The sequence below is a fragment of the Formica exsecta genome, unplaced genomic scaffold, assembly GCF_003651465.1.
Source record: "Formica exsecta isolate Colony F162 unplaced genomic scaffold, ASM365146v1 scaffold8, whole genome shotgun sequence".
Classification (NCBI taxonomy): domain Eukaryota; kingdom Metazoa; phylum Arthropoda; class Insecta; order Hymenoptera; family Formicidae; genus Formica; species Formica exsecta.
Genome location: NW_021853569.1, coordinates 404,771 through 425,065, shown reverse-complemented (window position 1 = coordinate 425,065; position 20,295 = coordinate 404,771). Strand labels below are relative to the sequence as shown.

At 33.7% G+C, this 20,295-nt stretch overlaps 2 protein-coding genes and 1 pseudogene across 2 annotated transcripts; 2 read left to right on the top strand and 1 right to left on the bottom strand.

Moving 5' to 3' along the window:
- The first annotated feature begins 2,378 nt into the window (after nt 1-2,378).
- On the top strand, nt 2,379-6,490 carry LOC115244118 (meiosis-specific nuclear structural protein 1-like). The gene is given in 9 exon segments (XM_029821513.1): nt 2,379-2,468; nt 3,097-3,291; nt 3,390-3,574; nt 3,681-3,801; nt 3,880-4,087; nt 4,780-5,108; nt 5,429-5,596; nt 5,676-5,700; nt 5,703-6,490. Coding segments are annotated over 9 exon segments (1,437 nt in total). The 3' UTR covers nt 5,819-6,490.
- Nucleotides 6,491-7,048: 558 nt separating this feature from the next.
- Nucleotides 7,049-10,800, bottom strand: LOC115244104 (mitochondrial 2-oxoglutarate/malate carrier protein-like). The gene is made up of 7 exons (XM_029821494.1): nt 10,604-10,800; nt 10,278-10,487; nt 10,002-10,135; nt 9,721-9,891; nt 9,021-9,120; nt 8,811-8,955; nt 7,049-7,241 (listed from the first exon to the last, which is right to left on the bottom strand). Exons 1-7 carry the CDS (start codon nt 10,669-10,671, stop codon nt 7,179-7,181), a joined length of 891 nt encoding a protein of 296 aa, XP_029677354.1. The 5' UTR covers nt 10,672-10,800; the 3' UTR covers nt 7,049-7,178.
- A 156-nt stretch (nt 10,801-10,956) lies between these two features.
- LOC115244117 lies at nt 10,957-17,030 on the top strand (annotated as a pseudogene).
- Nucleotides 17,031-20,295: the final 3,265 nt, after the last annotated feature.

Sequence of the window (20,295 nt, the reverse complement as noted above, 5' to 3'; positions counted from 1 at the left end):
CTCTTACTAGTATTATTACGAGAGTAACGCGTTTGTATATGCAAGAATCGCGACAAATTCAGACTGATCCTCGCGTGACAATCGAGATGATATTGGAGAACTATTTTGAAAAATGTCATCATCTATAAATCTATACGTCTTGAGAGAGGAAGGAGATTCTCGGAAGCGAGCCCGGCCGCGCTTTGTTTTTGTAAACAAAGCACGGCCAAGCTCATAGTTATGATAGAATGGCTTGGCGTAATATAAATTCGGAATCTCGAATCGGACCATAGTCTTAATAAAAATTGAAATGTTTACAAGTCTTTAGTAAATGCTTAATACAGATCCACTTTCCGATTTTTCTGAAACATACATTTAATGTATTTCGAGCTTAGAAAATTGCTCAAAAATTTTGTCACTCTTGTCTCATTTTTTTTTTTTTAAAGGAACGAAATAAAAGCAACAATTTTTTCAAGAAATTTTAATTTCTCTACCTTGTGAAATACATAAAATTTATGAATTTAAAAAACAACGGAGATTTCTCTAAAGGGAATATGAGAGAAAATTTAAATCTAATAATTTTAATAAATTTAATATACAGTGTTCACACATTTGATAAGTTTCCATCCTGTTTATTTTGTGACCGACTAATTTTTGCAAAAAATGTCAAAAGAGGTCAATTTTGTTTTCGAGGGGGACGTATAAGTACGATAAATTCCGTACAATAGATTAAATAAGTACGATGAAGCTTCCCTTCATCGGGATAGCTACTCTTTCAAAAGTCTTAAATGGTAATAGGGGTCAAGTGGCACATCATTTCAAAGGTCTTTTGATTCTATTCACAACCGCGTGTTTTATTTTATTTTATTTTATTTGAGAGTGGATATTTTTCAAGATATCGTACTTGAAAATTTTAAGTATCAAAACAAATTTTTAGATACAAAGATTTAAATACAAAGAATTTAGAGTACAATTTATTAATTTATTTACTTTACAGTATCATTGTCAGTGTTTTATTGTAACAAATGTTCCAAATGTTTTCTGTTGTTTGCTATAACAATAAAGACGGTACATACCAATCCAAATCCGAATAAATAGCACCGACATTGAACAAGTAGACAACAAGGATAGAAATGGCAAAGAATGCCTTTAACAAAATGCGCAAATTCCTGTGCACTAATGAAATAAACTTACAGCTCAGGTGGAGAATTGCAAAATTATATATTATTCATTCTTCTATATGGAACTGAAACATGGACATTGTTACGTCCAGACTCGAGGAAGGATGAGTCGACGGAAGGGCGCAACAACTATCTTTAATTTGAAGGAAGGAATCGTGGAGTCACCAGGACGTAACAACATTATAGATAACACAAATGAGGCGCCTCAAAGCATTTGAGATGTGGCTGTACAGGCGTATATATTCAAAATACCACGGATGGCCCGAATGACTAACGAGACTGTATTACGTCGAAGAGCCAAAAAATAATGGTAACACAGGCCTGCGAATTTAGGATGTTAAAAGTTGTTTGAGATTTATAAGTGGTTTCCTTTGTAATTTTGTGCGCTGAACACGAATCTGGCCACAGAAATTGCCCATCACGTAGGGTTTTTGAGATAAATGATGTAAAATGGTCCAGAAATGTCCGAAAAATATGCCCGCGTCACTATAAATGCCGCACCCTGTATAATGAAAAATTTAGTATATCTTTTTGAAAAAGCATATAAAGAATTATTGAAATTAAATAAATTAACTTTATCACAATATATAATTATTTCATATTTCCTTTTCTTGCGAATAATATACAAGTAACTTATAAGTAAATTTTTTTCTAGAAAATATTTTTCTTTCTTTAAAAAAAATAAAAATTTTATCACATTTTTTATATATTTGGAATGACAAACTAAATCCTTTCTAGTTTTTTTTTAATTTCATATATGAAGCGCATTGATCGCTTTTATTTGGTTTCTATGTCAACGATTCGTGCTGTGCGAATATAGTTCACGCATATTCGTTAAGCTACAGTTTCTGACAGTTCCTCTGCAGTGCTCAAGCTATTCATATTGATAGAAACACACACTTTGTTTTATTTGTACCAATTATATAATTCTTTCCTTCCACAATGGTGCAGAAAAAAATACATCATCCGGGAATGCGAACGACATATCTTTTGAAACGCGGGCAAACAATCGAAAATATCAGAGTAAGTATTTCTGAATTTAGTATATTTCTGTATTACCCAAATGCTAGAGATTCTAGAGCTCAGATTAAATTTGCTGTGCTTTATTTTACGAAAAATTGCGCTTTTTTATAGGCATCTGAAAGAACTCGGGCGTTAATAATGACAAAGGGCGCTTTTCAACGTTTTGTGGATTATACTACAGAAGAGGACAGAATAATGGTACAACAAGAAAAAGAAGCTGCAAAAATAGCAGCACTAAAAAAAGCGACCTATGAAAAAAGTAAAACGTGGGACACTAAAATAGAAGTACGTTTGATATATTTTCAAAACACAATATGTTACAATCAAATAAAAAAGTATTTAATATCATAAAAATTTGAAATATACTGGGTGTAACTAAACAAACGCATATGGACAATACTATCAGATACAGAACAACAATTCAAATCGAAAAGTCCTGAACCATTTTTTGATCTGAGCTTTCTTTTCGTTGTTATATGATGTTAAAGTTAACTAATCAGCGCCTGTCTACAACGAAAAACAGTAAAGGTACGACGGGGGTCGGAGTAGCGAGACGGCTTTCTGGTGTATAGACAGGCGCTGATTAGCTAACTTTAACATCACATAACAACGAAAAGAAAGCTCAGATCAAAAAATGGTTCAGGACTTTTCGATTTGAATTGTTGTTCTGTATCTGATAGTGTTGTCCATATGCGTTTGTTTAGTTACACCCTGTATATCTTGAGGTGAGCTCCTTTTGCGCTAGTTTCAAAGAGGTTGATGGAAAGAATAGCGAAGAATCTTCAAAGCGAAAATATAGCGTCAAACGGAGTGTACCTTAAAAATATGGAGATAAAGTATTATATATTTTTCGAATCCTTGCTATATTTATTATATATATAACATTGCTCAAACAAAAATGATTTGTTAACAGAATATTAAGGCAAAACAAAGAGAAGAGTTATTGTTAAAAAGACAAAAGGCTGAGGAAGAAAGGAAGATGTTCGTAAAGGAAATGGCGGAAAAAAAAGCGACAGAGCGTGCAGAAGTGGTAAAGCAAGCAAGAAAATTGCTTCAGCAAAAAAAGCCTTTGTGCCGGCGGATTAATCGCGCTCTCTTCGCCTCCGAGGTACTTTCTCGCGAAACAAATATTCACATAATTCCTAAGCATGTAATTTCTCACCATTAATCAAACTCAAAATTCTGCTCTATCCATGATCTCATCAGTGTCTCAGAGAACTGGAGGCCCAAGTAGCGTTGCAGAAAACTATTAGGACGATGGATAAAGAACAAGATATAGAATATACTAATTCGATTAAGACGAACGTCGCGAAATATGAGGAGCAAAAGAGGCAGGAAGAAAAGGAGCGAACGAGAAAAACAGAGAATTACAATATGGAATTGAAAAAACAGTAAAAATTGATATTTAATTGATGATTAATAATATGATATTAATATAAAAATGTATAAGAATATGATTCATATGCGTCACGTATTATTACATCAATTATAAATCAGGATTGAAGAAAACGAACGAGGCAATAAATTAAAAGCAATGGAAGAACTGGAAGCTGAAAAACAGACTCAAAGAGATATAATCCAAAATATGCAACTCATACAAGAGAAAGAAATGCAAGACGTATATATTGATATATTGCTATAAACACATTTTATCCAAAAAAGATCTAATATATATAATTGTATATGTTGTTTATAGATATTAAACAAAAAGAAAAGACTCCAGCAATTTTTCAAGGAAGCGATAGAGGAAAAGAAACGATTTGAATTAGAATTGAAGCGCAACGAAGAATTTGAGGATCGAGCGTTGGAGGTCTACCAAAAAGCTAAAGATCAAATACAGAAAATCCATAAATCAGTAATGCTGACAGAAAGAAAAGAGAAAACGCGTAAAGCACAAATTATAGGTCAGACAATATTTTCTAAAACATAAATTTTGTGCTTCTTATGTGTGTATGTGTATTGTTGTGCCCCTATCCGCTAAGGAAGGGGTTTGTACGTCCAAAGGATTAGGATCCACACTCTAAGTAAAACACTCCCGGAGTAAAACATTTTCATAAAAAATGAATATATTTATATGAATATATTTATCGTCAGTTTGTACACTTGTAACGGTTCGCTGTTACAACGATCGGGTGCAATACGTACGATAACTTAAATAATAATTAATTAAATTGGGAGGAGTATGGTAATCCTGACTGGAGCACGTACCGTGCTTCTTTAGTCCATTTTGTCAGCTGTTTACTCAGCTTCCAAAAACTTGGCCATGGTCCTCCTTTTATTTGTCATGTCTTTTGTTTTGTATTTTAATATTCTTTTGTTAGTTACTTAATTTCTCAATCTGATTGTCCTGGTGCTACTTTCCACATTTTAATATTTTATGTTCTACTGTTGTGATTTTCTTAATTTTTTCTTTTCTATTCTTTTCTGCTCTACCTTCTATTGTTTAATATCAAGAAATTGGTCGGATTACGATAGTATAATGCAAAATTAAAATAAATTAAATCCATGATAAGTGACTAATAATTGATTTAAATACTGATTAATAATTGATTAATAATTAATAATTAATAATTGTTCATTAATAATTCTTCTTCAGCGGAAAAACATGAGCCAATCGAAAAAATTCGCGAGATTAAAGAACAAGAAATCTTGAAAAAAGCTATAGAAGAGAAAGACACGGCCGAAGCAGAAAAGCAGAAAGCGCACAAAGAACGAGAAGAAACAATGCGTGCTCTTATGGAAGAATATAAGCTTCGTGATGCGGCTGTAAGAACAAAGCAAAAACAAGAGGAGAAAGATCTAAAAATTTGGGAGATGATGCAAAGGTTTAAGAAAAACGAATATGATGAGCAAATGAATTTGGAAGAACGAAAGCGACAATGGCAACAAAAATTAGACTATGGAATTGAGTTGCAGAAAATTGTTGTAAGAAAATCAATTTGATGATAATAATAATAATTATAATTAAGATATTTCTTTTTAACACACGTAATTAACATAAATAAAAAATTTTAAATATTATATTTTGCATGCCATATGCTAAATTAAATTTCCAAGTATAATTATTTTTTTCTTTTTATATATATTAGATTTTATTATTAAAATATTTTCTCTCAATATGTGTTACTTTGCATTTATATTATAAAATACTTTTCTATTTTTATATTTAAAATGAATTCTTACAGTATTTTCTTTGCAAAATGTATTAATAAAAAAAGCAATTATATAATGTCTGACATTAATAGGAGGAAAAACAAATCGAGAAAAAGCGCGAAGAAGTTCTTGAAGTCGCAGCAACGAACATGAAACCTGTAATTGAGAAGGCTAATCAAAAAATTTTAGCTTATGGAAATAAAGTTTTAAAAGAATCGAAGGGTGTGAGACCACTTTATCCAATCATTAAAGCTATTGAAGTAAGTTTGAACACTTAGAACATAGGAATTCCAAATCTAATTATAAATAATTTTAAAAATTTTTTCTGTGATTTATAAGGAATGTAAGAAGGAAATGGGATTAAATATCACCAAAAAATCGGAGAAACTGTCAAAGCGGATCGGCCGAAAAGAAAACATGGAATCCGTCACTGTACTTGCATGAAATCTATACTAGTCAATCAAATATATTGTTTGCAATAATCACTGTTCATAATAAACAGCGATAATTTGTATTTTATGTTTCGGCAGTTATCACATGATTCATATGCATCATCTGATCATTGTCATTTATTTAGAATAAATATTTCCGCGTTGCACCATTAAGCCTCCGTATTTTTCAATTGCAGAGGGACTTACATAAAAATTGATACAAACACAAAGTTTTTAGATATATCGCGAATAATTTATCAATTCGTGATAGTATTTTATTATAAAGAAGTTGTCTAGAACAGATTTTTTGAAAATATGTTTTGTATCACGTGTAAGTTTAATTAATAAAATATCTAAATTAATATGAAGTATAATTAAAGTTATAATATGTAATAAGGTGTACAGAGTGTCTCATATAGGTAGAATACAGACCGGTACTACCGTATTTCTTGTCAAAAAATAAGTATTTTTTTTGTCTTTTGGTAAAATTTTCGAAAATTGTTTTTGGGACGTCTCATTTTTTAATATGTCAGTGCATTTACTATTTCTTGATTCTTCGTGTAAATGATATTCTATCGGTTTATACACTAACTATGGAATACCCTGCTGACTCCTTAAAATAATTGATGTATCTTTAGACTAATTAATAAGAAATTAATTTGTTAGTAAAATAAACATTTACACGTTTTGTTTGTTATATAGTTTTATTATAATTAATTTTTCGTAGCATTGACATACACCCTATAAATTTTATTATTGTATAATTGATCAAGCAGAATTCGAGTTATAAATATTATTCTTGTTAAAGCTTATGTATTAATCACTCTGTATATATATCGATTAAGGATCGACAATATGATATTAAAATATCGATTAAGAATCGATATTTTAATGTCATATTGTCAATATAAAACTCATCATCTTATTAAAATGTGTGTGGCAGGTTAAATTTTTTTATAGAATTTAATATTTTATGAAGATTTTAATATACATTTATTTTAATTTGAGATGAGATTCAAATAAGAGAAAAATATTTTGAAGTTATCTTGAAAAGAAGAAAAATATTATTTATATCAAATATATTTATAAATACACTTATTTCATCAACAATATAAAAAGCTATTGACAATGTCGGAAAAAGATCAAGAGCCGAAAGAAAAAAAGACACAACCTATCCCACCAATGATGAATTTTCTGCTAGGTGGAATTTCAGGGTAATATTGTTAAATTAATAAAAAATATTAATAAAAAAACATATTTTATTAAATATTTGCTCTTATCTCAGAATGGCGGGAACTTGTGTGGTTCATCCAATGGACGTGATCAAGAATAGGATGCAAGTGCACAAGGGGAAAGCATCGGTTTTGGACGTAATTAGCACAACATACACCAAAGAAGGCATCATTTCATTTTACAACGGTTTGACAGCCGGTCTCGTGAGACAAGCCACATACACAACTGTGCGACTCGGAATTTACAATCAGTTGCAAGATTTTTGGAGGTAAACCAAAATTTCATTGCAATCAAATAAAAAAAAAAAAAAAAATGTTAGGAAAGGTATATAATAAAATTTAAATAACGCGAAAGTCCAAAAGAGAAACATCTGAAAGGAATCCCGTACTGACATCTTTACGATGACTTATTACCTGCTATGTCAACTACATAATTAAAATAAATAGTATGATTAAAGTCAATCTTTTGGCTGCAATTTTGAAAAAGAAACTGATTGATGCGCTTTTAGACAAACATACGGTCGTCCCAACTTCATTACTTTGATCTCTATGGCTGGGACCGCTGGTGCCGTAGGAGCTTTTGTTGGAACACCAGCCGATGTTGCTCTTGTAAGAATGACAACAGATGGTAGATTGCCAGTAGGTAATGATAACTTTTTAAACAAACTAATTTTTATCGATATTAGAGAAAACATTCCTTTTCCAAGAGAATTATTTAATTTTTTAATGCTCAGATTAAATCTAATGTTTTTTTAATGTTTAGATCAACGAAGAAATTACAAGAATGTGATCGACGCGTTCATCAGAATAGCTAGAGAGGAAGGAGTGTTCACTCTCTGGAGAGGAAGCATGGCTACGATAGGAAGGGCTGTTGTCGTTAACATTTCGCAACTGGCAACTTATAGCCAAGTGAAGCATATGATAGCCTCACGAAGTATGTTTAATCAATTTTTAATATCTTGTAATTCGTATTTTTTTTAATGCTTTGATTTCTTGAATATATAAATCAAATATATATTTTAATCTAAGCTTCTAAAAAGTGTTATAAAAATCTCAGAAATGTTCTTAGACATTTTTTACGCATTATTTACATCTTTCTATAATTCGCGGAAAATAATTCGCCAATGACTTTTATAGCAAATGTTAAGGAAGGCATAGGTTTGCATTTTGGTGCATCGATGGTATCAGGATTTCTCACGGCTTTCAATTCCATGCCTTTTGATGTCACGAAGACCAGGTCATCACATTTAGTTTAATGCTTTACATTTTTTGTATAAAACATTGGTTCTCTTAAAAAAAAAAATTTATTAGATTATCATTATTTCATATCCGCAGGATACAAAACATGAAGAGCATTGAGAAACCTCCAGGCATGATCGTAGTTATGATGTCAATAGCAAAAAACGAGGGGATAGGGTCTCTCTGGAAAGGTTTCTGGCCGACTTTCTGCAGAATAGGTCCGCATACGGTATTAACTCTTGTTATCAACGAGCAATTGATGTATTTGTATAGAACATATTTCCAGTAATAATCAAAAATTGTGCAGATTAAAATTTGCGTATTTTTTATATCATATATATCGCAATTCGTAAATGTATCGTGTACATAAAATTTCAAACTAAATTTTATACATTTTAAAATAATATTATAATTAATTCAATTAAATAATTGTAAATTGCTATCTGTTGTTCTATTTTAATCATATTTTGTAGCACGCAATTTTATAAAATAATTGACAGAGCCACAGGTAAACTTTATTATTGCACCGGGAAAAATGTGAAATACATTTGATGAAGTTGATCGGCGCACACCATGGTAATTATAGTATTAGGTGCTGCTCTGGAATAAGATGGGACAAAACCATTCCATAACGATATTAAGCCTTCCGTCTTAACAATATTAACGATCATAGCTATGATATTAGGTGGTTTCGTAGACTGTCTCCAGTTTTGAATCCTATAAAAACATGTATTTAAAGATCTAAATCACATATATTTTGCATTAGAATCTTATCATTTTACCTAGTTTTAGCAACGTCCATCGGAATCGAGGCGAAGCATGTAATTATACTGGACATCAAGGCAGCGGCAAATTGCAATGGTATACCGTTTTGGATGTATCCTATCGTATTAAAAATATTTATTAGCAGATCATTATTAAATCTCTAATTAAAATCATTTTTTCTAATAGAAAAAAAATAGTCGAAAAAAAACATGTTTTTTTTCTTTTGCGGCAAATTACATCAAACTCGATATGATTCGGATAATTTTTAATTAAATGCATAACAAAAATTTTTATTATGTATTTAATTGAAAATTATCCGAATTATGTCGTGTTTGATATCATTTTAACCGCAAAAATCTCATTAATCCATTAAAATTGTTTTCAAAAAGATAAAATAAAAAATAAAAAAATTGGTTTTTAATTTATAAGATGCTTACATTCATGAAATAGCCAATTGGAATGCGAGCTACATTTAAAATAATAATAGTTAATTCAAATCTATCATTTAAAAAGTTAAAAATAATGAAAAATCAATTTGCAGTAATCAAAGAATATAAAGATATTAAATATCTGAAAAAAAAAACAAAATTTTGAAAAAGGACGAGGTTTTTTTTCATAAAAAGACTGTTTTTTATGGAAAAAAACACATTTTATTTTTTTCTATTTATAGAAAATAGGTATAATATCTCTAGATATAATATTGCGAATTTTAATAACCTGTGTTTTGCAGCATCACCTTCGCTCTAGTATATGTACCTAATTGTGCTCCATTGACAATCGCTGCTCTGCCCATAGTCGGCACCGCTCCTCTCCATAATCCAGTAAATCCCTCGGTTTTCCATATGTCGGAGATGCCATTGACGACGTTCTTATAATTCTTTCGTTTTTCTAAATATTGATTTCCATATTATAAATGTATAATGCATTTGAAACGCTTTATTATCTCAAATCATATCGAGAAAGAAATATGTAAGTGAAAAGTAAAGTCAAGATAAAACCTGTTGGCAAATTCATGTCAGCTACCATGCGTATCAATATCAAATCCGTGGGGGAACCGATAAAAGAACCCATTATGCCGGCTATCATCCCGAGACTAATCATCGTTACATAATTTAAATAGCCAAAATGTTGTCTGAAAGAAAAGAATTTAGCCGACATTTAAAACGTAGACAATGAACGTCAAATCACAATCAATTTATACATGGATATATCCAGTGTGATTTAGCTCTACGAGTTACGATCAATTTTTCAGGATATGCAATAATTGCCATTACTCCCCGATATCCAACAACGTGCTGTAAATTCCGAGTCTGCTGGTGGTATAAGTCAATTGACGAAGAAGGCCCGCGCTCAGTCCCATATAAAAACCACGAACTCCGTTCGTGCCAAACGTTTGTAAAGCTGTATCGCGTAAAGTATTACGCGACACTTGCATGCGTATTCTAAGAACATCCATAGGATGCGTTGCGATCTGAGCTGCCACTCTGTCATTAGCAAAATGAAATTGCCATCAATTACCAAAACATGTACTCTAAGCTTCGAGAAAAATAATGTCTTTTTTATTATTGTAATGGGAAATATGATATATAAATTTCTTTACCCCGATATGCCACCTATTACAAAGTTGGCAAATGTCGGCACTTTGGCGTCTTGGATCGACACTGACATTGATGCACTTTCTTTTTCTCATGCTAGCTTATAATCTCTTGTGTGTAACATCGTCTTTAACAAAATTTTTGAAAATGTCATAATGTTACTATATAATTTTTAACTTGCTATTTCATTTTTATATCTCTCTTGAATATAGCATTATATCGATAATTCCACTATTAAAAAAGGCAGAAAGGCATGTGTTAAATCGATATATTTTATATATAGACGTACAAAATATATCAAATAAAAAAAAATAAAAAAATATAATAAAAATATATAAAATATATAAAATATATTTCTATGTCTTTAATTTTATACAAAACATACACTAATATCAATACTGCTTTGAAGCACAGACCACCAAAACCGCAAAAGAAACGTTACTTGTTCCGCTCTTTTAAATCGACCAAGTTCTTTCAGACAACGACAATAGATTGGGTAGAAGCCGGTCTGCAGGTGTGTCGTCAAGGATATAACATGTTGAATCTACTAATACATCGGAAGAATCTCAACTATCTTCATTTGGATTACAATTTTAACTTGAAACCTGTCAAAACGCTTACAACAAAAGAGAGGAAGAAATCGCGCTTTGGTAACGCCTTCCATTTGTGTCGCGAAATTCTTCGCCTAACTAAACTCATTATCGATTCTCACGTTCAGTACCGGCTGAACAACGTGGATGCCTTTCAACTCGCCGATGGGCTGCAATATATTTTCGCACACGTTGATCAATTGACCGGCATGTATCGATATAAGTACAAATTGATGCGACAGATCAGGATGTGTAAAGACTTGAAGCACCTAATTTATTATCGTTTTAACACCGGACCAGTTGGTAAAGGACCTGGCTGTGGCTTTTGGGCACCCGGCTGGCGCGTTTGGTTATTCTTTATGAGAGGCATCACTCCGTTATTGGAAAGATGGCTGGGTAACTTATTGTCAAAACAATTCGAGGGCCGTCATTCGAAGGGCGTAGCGAAGACTGTAACGAAGCAGCGAGTTGAATCACACTTTGATCTCGAATTACGGGCGTCTGTTATGCATGATATAGTTGATATGATGCCTGAGGGAATAAAGCAGAACAAGGCGCGGACAATTCTTCAGCATTTGAGCGAAGCTTGGCGCTGTTGGAAAGCGAATATTCCGTGGAAAGTGCCGGGTTTGCCGATTCCGATCGAAAACATGATACTGCGTTATGTCAAGATGAAGGCCGACTGGTGGACGAATACAGCTCATTACAATCGAGAGAGAATTCGACGTGGAGCTACGGTGGACAAAACCGTGTGTAAAAAGAACCTTGGTCGTCTAACGCGTCTCTATTTGAAAGCCGAGCAGGAACGACAACACAATTACTTGAAGGATGGTCCATATATATCGCCGGAGGAAGCTGTAGCCATATTTACAACTTCAGTTCATTGGCTAGAATCTCGAAGATTCGCGCCAATACCCTTTCCGCCATTATCTTACAAACATGATACAAAATTGTTGATATTAGCCCTGGAACGCTTGAAGGAGGCTTATAGCGTTAAATCTAGGCTGAATCAAAGTCAACGAGAAGAACTGGGCTTAATAGAACAAGCATACGATAATCCACACGAGGCATTGTCCAGAATCAAGCGACATTTGCTAACACAGAGAGCTTTTAAAGAAGTTGGCATCGAATTTATGGATCTTTACAGTCACTTGATTCCCGTGTATGACGTGAAGCCATTGGAGAAAATTAAGGATGCCTACCTAGGTCAGTATTTGTGGTACGAGGCAGACAAAAGGCGACTGTTTCCACCGTGGGTGAAACCAGCTGACACGGAATCACCGCTGCTCCTTGTTTACAAGTGGTGTCAAGGTATCAATAACCTCCAGGATGTTTGGGATGTTAGCGAGGGCGTGATGTGCTGCTAGAATCGAAATTTGAGAAGCTGTACGAAAAGATCGGTCTCACGTTACTCAACAGGCTGTTACGTTTAATAGTAGATCATAACATTGCCGATTATATGACGGCAAAGAATAATGTTGTCATCAATTATAAAGACATGAATCACACTAATAGCTATGGCATTATTCGAGGATTGCAATTCGCATCTTTTATCGCCCAATATTACGGACTAGTGTTGGACCTGCTGGTGTTGAATCTTCAGCGAGCCAGTGAAATGGTCGGTCCGTCGCAAATGCCAAACGACTTCCTTACGTTTCAAGATGTTGCCTCTGAGACAGCGCATCCTATTCGATTATACTACCGTTATGTCGATAGGATACATCTATTTCTGCGCTTTTCCGCTGATGAGGCGAGAGACTTCATTCAGCGTTATCTCACTGAACATCCCGATCCAAATAACGAAAATATTGTTGGCTACAATAATAAAAAGTGTTGGCCACGAGACGCCCGTATGAGATTAATGAAGCACGATGTGAACCTGAGTCGCGCCATATTCTGGGATATCAAGAACCGACTTCCACGTTCTACCACCACTATCCAGTGGGAGAACAATTTTGTTAGTGTTTATAGTAAGGATAATCCCAATTTGCTCTTTAATATGAGCGGTTTCGAGTGCAGAATTTTGCCCAAATGCAGAACGACTCATGAGGAGTTTACGCACCGAGACGGCGTTTGGAATCTTCAGAACGAGATCACGAAGGAAAGAACCGCGCAATGTTTCTTGCGTGTCGACGACGAGAGCTTGCAGCGTTTTCACAATCATGTCAGGCAGATTTTAATGGCTTCAGGCTCGACCACATTCACGAAAATCGTGAACAAATGGAACACCGCTTTGATTGGTCTGATGACTTATTTTAGAGAAGCCGTGGTGAATACGCAAGAGTTGTTGGATCTTTTGGTCAAATGTGAGAACAAGATTCAGACGCGTATCAAGATTGGATTAAACTCCAAAATGCCGTCGCGTTTCCCACCCGTCGTCTTTTATACTCTTAAGGAATTGGGTGGTCTGGGAATGCTGTCGATGGATCATGTGTTGATACTTCAGTCGGACTTGAGGTGGTCGAAACAAACTGATGTAGGCATTACTCACTTTCGTTCAGGTATGAGTCACGACGAGGATCAATTGATTCCTAACTTATATCGCTACATACAGCCCTGGGAATCAGAATTTATCGATTCTCAACGTGTTTGGGCAGAATATGCCCTGAAACGACAAGAGGCCAATGCTCAGAATCGCAGGCTTATTTTGGAAGATCTTGAGGACAGCTGGGATCGTGGTATCCCTAGGATAAATACATTATTCCAGAAAGATCGGCACACACTGGCCTATGACAAGGGTTGGCGTATTCGTACAGAATTCAAACAATATCAGGTGCTGAAGCAAAATCCGTTTTGGTGGACTCATCAGCGTCACGACGGAAAATTATGGAACCTAAATAACTATCGAACTGATATGATTCAGGCGCTAGGCGGCGTCGAAGGCATCCTTGAGCACACTCTTTTCAAAGGCGCCTACTTCCCGACATGGGAGGACCTCTTCTGGGAAAAGGCTTTCGGCTTTGAGGAGTCCACGAAATACAAGAAATTGACAAATGCGCAACGTTCTGGTCTCAATCAAATTCCCAACCGATTTACACTGTGGTGGTCGCTTACTATTAATCGCGCAAACGTTTACGTTGGTTTTCAAGTACAACTCGATCTGACAGGAATATTTATGCACGGTAAAATACCGACTCTAAAAATATCCTTAATCCAAATATTTCGCGTTCATTTGTGGCAAAAGGTGCACGAATCTATCGTGATGGATCTTTGCCAGGTGTTTGATCAAGAATTAGACGCATTGGAAATTGAGACCGTACAGAAGGCAACAATACATCCGCGAAAGTCCTACAAGATGAACTCCTCATGTGCTGACATCCTTTTGTTTTCCGCTTATAAATGGACCGTATCCCGACCATCACTCCTTGCTGATTCGAAAGATGTGATGGACAACACCACTACGCAAAAATATTGGATCGATGTTCAACTGAGATGGGGCGATTATGACTCACATGACATCGAACGATACGCTCGTGCTAAATTCTTGGACTATACGACAGATAACATGTCGATATACCCATCGCCCACCGGTCTTCTGATAGCTATCGACCTGGCATATAATTTGCACAGTGCATATGGTAATTGGTTTCCTGGCTGCAAGCCACTCATACAGCAAGCTATGCCAAAAATTATGAAAGCGAATCCTGCTTTATACGTATTACGCGAACGCATACGCAAAGCGTTGCAACTATACTCGTCTGAACCCACTGAACCTTATCTTTTTTCGCAAAATTACGGTGAGCTCTTCTCCAATTAAATTATATGGTTTGTTGATGACACAAACGTATATCGCGTGACGATTCACAAAACCTTTGAGGGCAACTTGACGACAAAGCCAATCAATGGCGCAATTTTCATCTTCAATCCGCGCACGGGACAATTGTTTCTGAAAATTATTCATACCTCCGTCTGGGCGGGCCAGAAGCGTCTCGGTCAATTAGCCAAGTGGAAGACCGCCGAGGAAGTCGCTGCGCTGATTCGCTCTCTACCAGTGGAGGAACAGCCAAAGCAGATTATCGTTACCAGAAAAAGAATGTTAGATCCGCTAGAAGTGCACTTGTTGGACTTTCCCAATATAGTCATTAAAGGATCTGAATTGCAGTTACCGTTCCAGGCATGTCTCAAGGTGGAGAAGTTCGGCGATATGATCTTGAAGGCAACCGAGCCGCAAATGGTACTATTCAATCTTTACGATGACTGCTTGAAGACCATCTCGTCTTACATTCTCACGATTGATTCTGATTTTACGGGCTCTACACGTCAACACCGAAAGAACGAAAGTTGTATTAAAACCCGATAAAACCACCATTACCAAATCACATCACATATGGCCATCGCTGACGGACGAGTGGATCAAGATGAAAGTGCAGCTGAAGAATCTGATCTTGGCGGATTACGGTAAGAAGAATAATGTCAATGTTGCGTCACTCACGCAATCCGAAATTAGAAAAATGCGAAATTTTTTAGATTAGGAAGTGTGCAAAAACTTAAGTCAATTGACTGATACATAGGATATCTCGTGCATACTAATTTAAAAAAGATTATTGTAATTTAGAAAAAATGAATATAAAGTTTTATACTTGAATGGCTTTGATATAATAGTGGATTTTTTATATCTGTGCCTAATTATTAAACATTGAAATATATAAAATACATAATATGATAACTATGTATTGCATTAATTATTACTTTGCCTAACGCTGAATTTCTTCAGTTTTTTGGCACTGCGAAGGAAATTTTCCAAAGACTTCTTTTATACCTGTATATGCTCTAGCTACTTTAAAACTTCATAATATTATTAATACTTAGAGTTTTAACATAAAATTTTAACTGTATATTTTCTAGAAGTATATAATGCTTTAAGAACATGCAAAAAAAAAAATTAATTTTTTTTACTTTTTAAAAGATAGACTGCCTATTTAAAATATGTCATGCTTATTAAAAAGAGAGATATATGTGTGTCAAAATTATATATATATGTATATGTATATACATACATACATATGTATATACATACATATGTATATGTATATACATACATATGTATATACATACATATACATACATGTATACATATATACTTTCATATTGATTCTTTTGTCTTAATTGATCGAATTTTGCTTTGTATATGTAATAGGTGAAAGAAATCAGATGCATCGTAATGGCACCACAATGGGGAACTCATCGAACCGTTCATCTGCCAAACACGTTACCTAATCATCAATACTTGAAGGAGGTGGAACCGTTGGGATGGATACATACGCAGCCCAACGAGCTGCCGCAACTGTCACCGCAGGACATATCTACTCACGCCATCTGGGACGGTGAAAAGACTATCGTTATCACTTGCACTTTCACACCCGGTTCTTGCTCTCTTACAGCATACAAGTTGATTCCGAGTGGATTTGAGTGGGGCAAGCAGAACACTGATAAGGGAAACAATCCGAAGGGTTATTTACCTAGCCATTACGAAAAGGTACAGATGCTTTTGTCCGATCGTTTCCTTGGCTTTTTTATGGTGCCCAGCCAAGGTTCATGGAATTACAATTTTATGGGTGTAAGGCATGATCCCAACATGAAATACGAGCTACAACTAGCGAATCCAAAAGAATTTTATCATGAAGTGCACAGGCCTGCTCATTTTCTCAACTTCTCGAGTTTGGAAGACGGTGAAGGCGTCGGGGCTGATCGAGAAGACATGTTTGCATAAATTAAATTCTTTCTACAACAGTTTTTAATTAAGAGTGATTGATGAAAACACAGGATGTATAATGAATTTGTAAGTCTGTAATACTTGTAATGCTTTTTATTTTTTATTTCCTGATCTAATTATCGTATACATAGGCGATTATAAATACCCATAATAATAATAAACAGTAGTAAAAGTTTATTAAATAATACGTATAATATCTTTTATTTTCTATCTTTTTGTCTAATTTTATAGGCGATTATAAATATATAAATATAATAATATTACAAATAGATTAATAAATATTCTATCTAAAGGAAAAAATACCATTTTTTTTTTTTAATAAGAGTACACAATCGTTTTCTCTTATATATATATTTTTTTATATTGGACTGGCCTTTTTTGTCAAGAGAAATATAATTTTTGACTAGAAACTAGATATTTTCATATGTGTTATTAAATATGCATCAAATATTTATAAATTAAAAACTTTTATATGAAATATTGCAGTTTTCCCTTCAAAAGTGTTAACAGTCTGGTTGAATAATACGATAAAAGATAAAATTGGATTCTAAATAAATATGATAGAATTTGTAATGTGAACATTTTACCGCCCAACCTATATATTCTACCCATCCAGAAAATGGCTGCCTTTGCATTATCTTTAGCCTTTAGCATCGCTGTTAGAGGTCTATATATACAAGATGGATCACTAAGGGCCGGTTGTTCCAACTTCTTGGTAGATTTACCCATCAATCACCGATTAGTACCCAAATATCAGTATAAATAGAGATCTTGATACAATGGTTGGAAGAGTAAAATTAAAGAGTAAAATTATCTTTTGATAATAACAATTTAACCCATAGATAAACTTTACAATGAGATGAAACAACAATTATTGATATTTATCTAATGGGTGATTGACGAGTAAATCTATCAAAAAGTTGGAACAACTTTTCTAACGACTGTTTGATATCGAAGCAGGCATTCGACGCAAGAATGGAACTTTGCACTGCAGTTAACATGCGAAATTAATGATTTTAAAATAAGAATTTCATATCTTGTTCAATTTCAGAAATATTAGCCTGTAACATTAGTCTGTAATATTAGCCTTTAGTGATTCACCCTGTATATAGTTAGTATAATATATATTTATATAAGATCCATTTGCCCCACAAACTTCAAATGATTCAGTAGTTCTGTATTAGAAAATTTAAAACGCTAAATAATATCAGGTGATTGCATAAGTTCGTGCCCGATTTAAATATAAACTTCAATAGATTATATTTATTGAGTAAAGTCTGGCCAATCAGAGTCGATCTTTAGCCGTGCGCCTGGTTGTGTGCGTGAGCGCTCCATCGCTACGGTGACGCACACTAACAGACGGGCGGCTCACTGACGTGCGTCCGGCTAAAGTCGGCGCTGATTGACCAGACTTTATTCAATAATAACTCCTTTATTAAGCGTTATAGAAAAAAATGGTACAGGACTTTTCTGTTCAGTTTACTGTGCTCTACTTGCTCACGAGCGTTGTCAAGGGTGCTCTAGGACACCCTGTATATATAACAAATAAAAATTTGATAGTGAAGTTTGTGTATGTACGCTGCAATAAATCTGTTAGTGTTTGTTTTAGACCAGTGCGATTTATGATTAGATATTTGCTGAATACTTTTATCTTTATCACTATTTTGTATTGCAAAAAATTATGAAGGAGATCTGTCATTAATTAACAAATGGATAACGTAGATGCGGACGACGCATATAGAAAAGCGTTCAAATTTTATTTCTTAAAAACATTTTTTCGAAAAATAATGTTATTAATTATATAATGTTATTAATTAATTTTTACTGTACCTGCTTTTATAATATATACATATAGGTATTTTAAGATTTTGATCTAAAGAAGAACTACAGATTGGCTCTTTTTTTGCTTTATTATATTATATCTTTCTCTCTTTCTTTTCTTATTAAATTAGTTTTTTTTTATTAAATACAATTAAAAATATTTCGTGCGCACTCTTTTCGTAAAGAGTCATCATCGTTTCATGTATAATATATTTTGCTTACTGAATCCTCCCATATCCTGCTGACCGTAATTTTTCTTTAGTTCGATAAGAATATCTATGAGATCGTTCCTCTTTATGCCAGACTCCATGCGTTGAGTCATCGTCTCCCAGAAGGCTTTGCGTAAGAAAGTACTGGGATCTTTGCCGAATACTTTTAAATGGGCCAAACGAGTTATATATGGGAGAAAAAACACCGCAAGCATCTCAAAACCCCGGATATAGCCAAGATCAAAAATCATTTTACCGTACTTTCGGAATTCAGCGTTCGGATTGTTCAATGAGTTTACATTGAGTCCATTTGGATTTCCAGAGGATATATACATGTGCAATTAATTGTTAACATTAATTTCGTTTAATATTAATAATTGAATTTGATGCGCACATTTTCACATATTCAAAATTATTATTTATTTAATATTTCATGAGAAATGTTACTATGCGCAACATTCCAAAAACTTTACAAAAAATAGTATTCAACCGCTAGTTCGTTTGTTTACCGCTATGCGACGCGCGAACTCGTATTTGAGATTTGGTCATGAGAATTATATAAAGCTTGCAAAGAGCAACTAACAGGAAATTAAAAATATAATTATTTTTTATCAGTTCAATTTCTGATGCAATCTTAACATAGGGAATTCAGATATTGGATTGTTTTTAAAATATTACACGACTCAAATCCGGAAGCCAAACCTAAAATATTCATGTACAGCACGAAAACGTCAAATTTTAAAGAACGTGAACTATTTTTAGTATTAGATTTTTAGTATTGGCAGTAAATAACAGAACGCAATCTTAATTTATATTTAAATTTTAGAATTTGTTCCTTTTAACGTATGAAAAATATCCCTAACATATCCTATAGAAATCCTTAAGATGTTCCACAGATGTTTCACAGGATCTCCCTGGATTCTCCAGAGGCTAGTGTACGGCTATCATTTACTCTTCCTCAGGACATCCAGAGGAGATCCGAGGATTAAAATAGGATATCCTCAGGATATCCTACATGTATGTCCTGGATGCCCTTTGGACGCCCTAAGGACATCCTTGTGCTGTCTGGGTAAGCATTGCTATTTTCTCTATTAAAGAATATAGATAGATATTAACGTTACAATATATATTTTATAATATATTTTCAATATTTACGTACAAATATATGTGATTTTAATAGATCTCCAGAAATAATAGAAAGCTTCACTAACAAACTTAGTTTGCACTAACAAACGATAAAATAAATGTAATATTAAAACCAATATATAATTTAAAATAAATATTAGTCATTCAATATTATTTCATTAAACTAAAATTATTTGAATTTATTTTGTCTTATTTTTTTATACACACACACACACACA

Bases quoted from the DNA above. Each gene is read 5' to 3' on its own strand.
- LOC115244104 (XM_029821494.1), bottom strand. From the start codon at position 10,671: ATGTCAGTGTCGATCCAAGACGCCAAAGTGCCGACATTTGCCAACTTT. The intron at 9,121-9,720 runs GTTATTAAAATT...TTAATACGATAG, and splicing joins GGTGATGCTGCAAAACACAG to GATACATCCAAAACGGTATA. The intron at 8,956-9,020 runs GTAAAATGATAA...ATGTTTTTATAG, and splicing joins ATGGACGTTGCTAAAACTAG to GATTCAAAACTGGAGACAGT.